Source organism: Halyomorpha halys, unplaced genomic scaffold, assembly GCF_000696795.3.
Source record: "Halyomorpha halys isolate HHAL.00 unplaced genomic scaffold, Hhal_1.1 Scaffold301.1, whole genome shotgun sequence".
Classification (NCBI taxonomy): domain Eukaryota; kingdom Metazoa; phylum Arthropoda; class Insecta; order Hemiptera; family Pentatomidae; genus Halyomorpha; species Halyomorpha halys.
In genome coordinates, this window is record NW_027112712.1 from 724,659 (window position 1) to 728,252 (window position 3,594).

Here is a 3,594-nt window from a genome sequence, read left to right on the forward strand (position 1 = left end):
TGGTTACCATGAATAAAAAGCTTATTACATCAAAGATTCTAGTTCCCACAGTGAAAATAATCTAGACGGAATAAATTGCGGATTGATCCTACCAATGAGTGAAAATAATCCGATTTTAGAACAAAGGAAGATAAATTTTTAATAAATAAAAAAATTTTAATACAATTTAATAAATTTTTGTAGACAATTGTATAGCCCTGTTTTAATAATTTTTACATTTTTTTTTAGAATCTATAAAACTCAATTATTTTTTATAAGAGTGTAGTTAAAGTCCGTTCATCAAATCATTGAAGTTATCTCAATATTTTTTCCATTTAGGTAACTTGGTGAGAATGACATATGTATTAATATATGTTATTTATTTAATACATAAAATATCACGTGATAACTAAAAAATTTCATCATATCATTGTGTTCAGGTTTTCATTTGTATAATGTGTTTTCTTTTTAAATTTATTCATCAAAGATAAAAGTTATATAGCGACGCTATCAGGGATCACCAGTACGAACACCACTATCGCTTCCCACCAGGGTCGTTTCATTATTATTATTATTAACTCGGCTTCACAATTTGATGTCGAGTCCTGACCTGTTGCAGGAGGTCCAGGAGGTGCCTCCACCAATCATTACGATCCTGTGCGGTCGCCATCCAGTTCCTCACTCCCATCATGGTCCTGGCATCAGCACTCACCACACCATCACTCCATCGAAGGCGTGGTCTTCCTCTGCGTCTTGCTCCATGTATTATCTCGGTCCCCATTTTCCTTGGCAGATCACTCTCAGCCATCCGAGCAACATGCTCTGCCCACCTCAATCTACTGAACCTCACAAACTGGACAACGCCTAGTTCCTTATATAAAACTTTGAGCTCTTGGTTTGTTCGTCTCCATATCTGGTCATCCTTGACAGCTCCAAATATTTTACGGAGAATCTTCCTCACTATGACCATTAAGTCGTGCTCACCAGCCTTGAAGATAGTCCACGTTTCCGAGCCATACAAAAGAATTGGCCGAATAATTGTTGTATACAGATAGATTTTGGTGTCCTTAGACAAGGCACGGCTCCTAAAATAAGGACTGAGGCCATAATAACAGCGGTTAGCACATAGGACCCTTCGTTTAATTTCGGAATCCTCAACATTGTCTTGGGTTATGAGCGATCCAAGATACACACACTCGGGGACTTTTCCGAAAGTATATTCTCGGATCCTGATTTCTTCACCGGGCCTGGGTATTTTTGCTGTGACCATGTTTTTGCTCTTTTCTGCATTCACTTCAAGCCCCATTTTTTTTGCTGCTTCAGCCAATTTCATAAATCCATCAGAGACAGCTTGGAAAGAGCGTCCGGCAATGTCAATGTTATCAGCGTAAGCAAGAAGCTGTATTGTCCTGCTGAATATTGTTCCGCCCACTTGAATTCCAAATTCTCTAATGGCCTTTTCAAGAGCTGAATCAAAGAGGAGGCAGGCCAATGCATCCCCTTGCCTTAGTCCTCTTCCAGAGACAAATTCATCAGATCTTGCTCCCCCAATCTACACCATGCATCTCACCTCTCTCATGGTTAGTTTAACCTTTCGAATTAACTTCTCAGGGATGTTGAATTCTCTCGTTGCTTTGTACAACTGTCCCCTATGAATGCTGTCATATGCTGCTTTGAAGTCATCAAATAGATGGTGTGTTTTAATCCCGTATTCGCGTCCTTTCTCAAGCATGATGCGTAAGCAAAATATTTGTGCAGTTGTGGATCGTCCTTTCCGAAAACCACACTGGTACGGACCTAAGCTCTTTTCTGAAAAGGGGAGTAGGCGCTGAAAGAGGATGTTGGACACCAATTTATATGCATAAGAGAGTAAGGAGATACCTCTATAATTGTCACAGACCATCCGATTACCCTTTTTAAGGATTGGACAGATTATAGACTTATTCCAAGCTTCTGGCATTACTTCATCTGTCCAAATCTGAATGACAATGTTCTGGAGTATTTTCACCACTCACTTCCTCCAGCTTTAAGTAGTTCAGCGGGTAATTCGTCAGCGCCCGGCGCCTTATTATTTTTAAGCCTGGCTAGTGAATCCAAAATCTCCTCTTCATCAGGTGGGTCCATACATTGATCACTAGGGATATCTTGATGGAGACTCTCCTCCTCCTCATCATTCTCCAAGAGATCTTTGTTGAGAAGTTGGCATTTCTCCCAACTTCTCAACAAAGATCTCCTCTTCCACTCTGCGAGTATATCCACCATGTTTGTAAGCAGCTTTTCGTTCTCATTCAGGCAGTAGGTGGATTTGGTTTAAAAAGGTTTTCTATTCCTATTGACTGCTTTGAAGAACTCTTTATACTGTTTATGTTCCCTAAGGAGTTCAGTCTTTTCCAATTCCCTTTTCTCCCACTGTCTTTTCTTATACTGGTGGAGATATTTTTCCATTCGCCGTTTTAGTCTGTACATTTCAACATTCCTCCTCGTCTCCCACTGAATCATGGCTTGGTGTGCTTCATTCCTCGTGCTTGTTGCCTTCTCACACTCCTCGTCGAACCACGAGGATCTCAAGTCCTTCTCTGGTGGTCCAAGCACTTTAGTAGCTGTGTCTGATATAGCCTCTGAGTATTTAGCCCATATGAAGTCTATATCATTTTTCACCGCATCAACTTCTTGAATACACCTATCTAGCTCTGATTCATATCGATCGAGAACTATTGGATCCTTAAGCTTCTTGATGTTGTATCGGTTAGGCTTCTGTTTTGGTGTATTTGTTTTCCCAAGCGCTAATCGTGCGTAATCATGTGCGATACTTAGAAAGTGATCGGAGTCCACATTTGCTCCTCTAAATACCATCACATTGCGGAGATTGGAAATATGCCTACTGTCAATAAGGATATGATCAATCTGATTTAATGTTGACCAGTCAGGTGTTATCCATGTTCCTTTGTGGATTTTCTTATGAGGGAATAGGGTACTTCCAATTCTAAGGTCACGAGAAGCAGCAAAATTAACAAGTTGTACTCCATTGTGTCATTGCTTAACCGATAGTTGGCTGAAATATTGATTCTTTAGCCACCTTTGCATTAAAGTCATCTGAAATGATCTTCATATCATATTGTGGGCAGGCAGTTCTCTCCAAGAGTTCGTGGAAGGCTTCTTTGTCTACATCTTCCGAGACTTCCGTAGGGGCATGTACACTTAGAATGGAATAATTGTAGAATGTTCCTTGAATCCTTATCACGCATATTCTAGGACTTACAGCTTTAAACCCTATCACCTGCAGACAGACACCCCTTCCGGGGTGGCTACCTAGGGAACCTAGGGCTACCTGTTTATAATGAAAGCTAATACTATATACTAATTTACTAGTTCATAGTACATTTATGGAATCAACCATTTAATTGCACTTATACTTATTTTTTTCATAATAAGGAGGACTATTAGTGATATTACAGGAGTTAAAAAGTACAAAAGTACGATTTACTCTTATACAAGTCAGTGTAATTGTATTAAGTTAAATCGACAAGACTAATAGTATTAGTTTTTACTTTATTATGAAACAGGGCCCAGGACGAAGAGCTGCAGTTCGTCCCACCTCGGAGCACCACCTGTGTA

At 39.8% G+C, this 3,594-nt stretch overlaps 1 protein-coding gene across 1 annotated transcript; it reads right to left on the minus strand.

Annotated features, from left to right (window-relative positions):
• Positions 1-2,289: 2,289 nt before the first annotated feature.
• On the minus strand, positions 2,290-2,832 carry LOC136796534 (uncharacterized). The gene has a single exon (XM_067050509.1). It carries the CDS (start codon positions 2,830-2,832, stop codon positions 2,290-2,292), a length of 543 nt encoding a protein of 180 aa, XP_066906610.1.
• Between the last annotated feature and the right edge of the window lie 762 nt (positions 2,833-3,594).

Bases quoted from the DNA above. Each gene is read 5' to 3' on its own strand.
- LOC136796534 (XM_067050509.1), bottom strand. From the start codon at position 2,832: ATGGTATTTAGAGGAGCAAATGTGGACTCCGATCACTTTCTAAGTATC.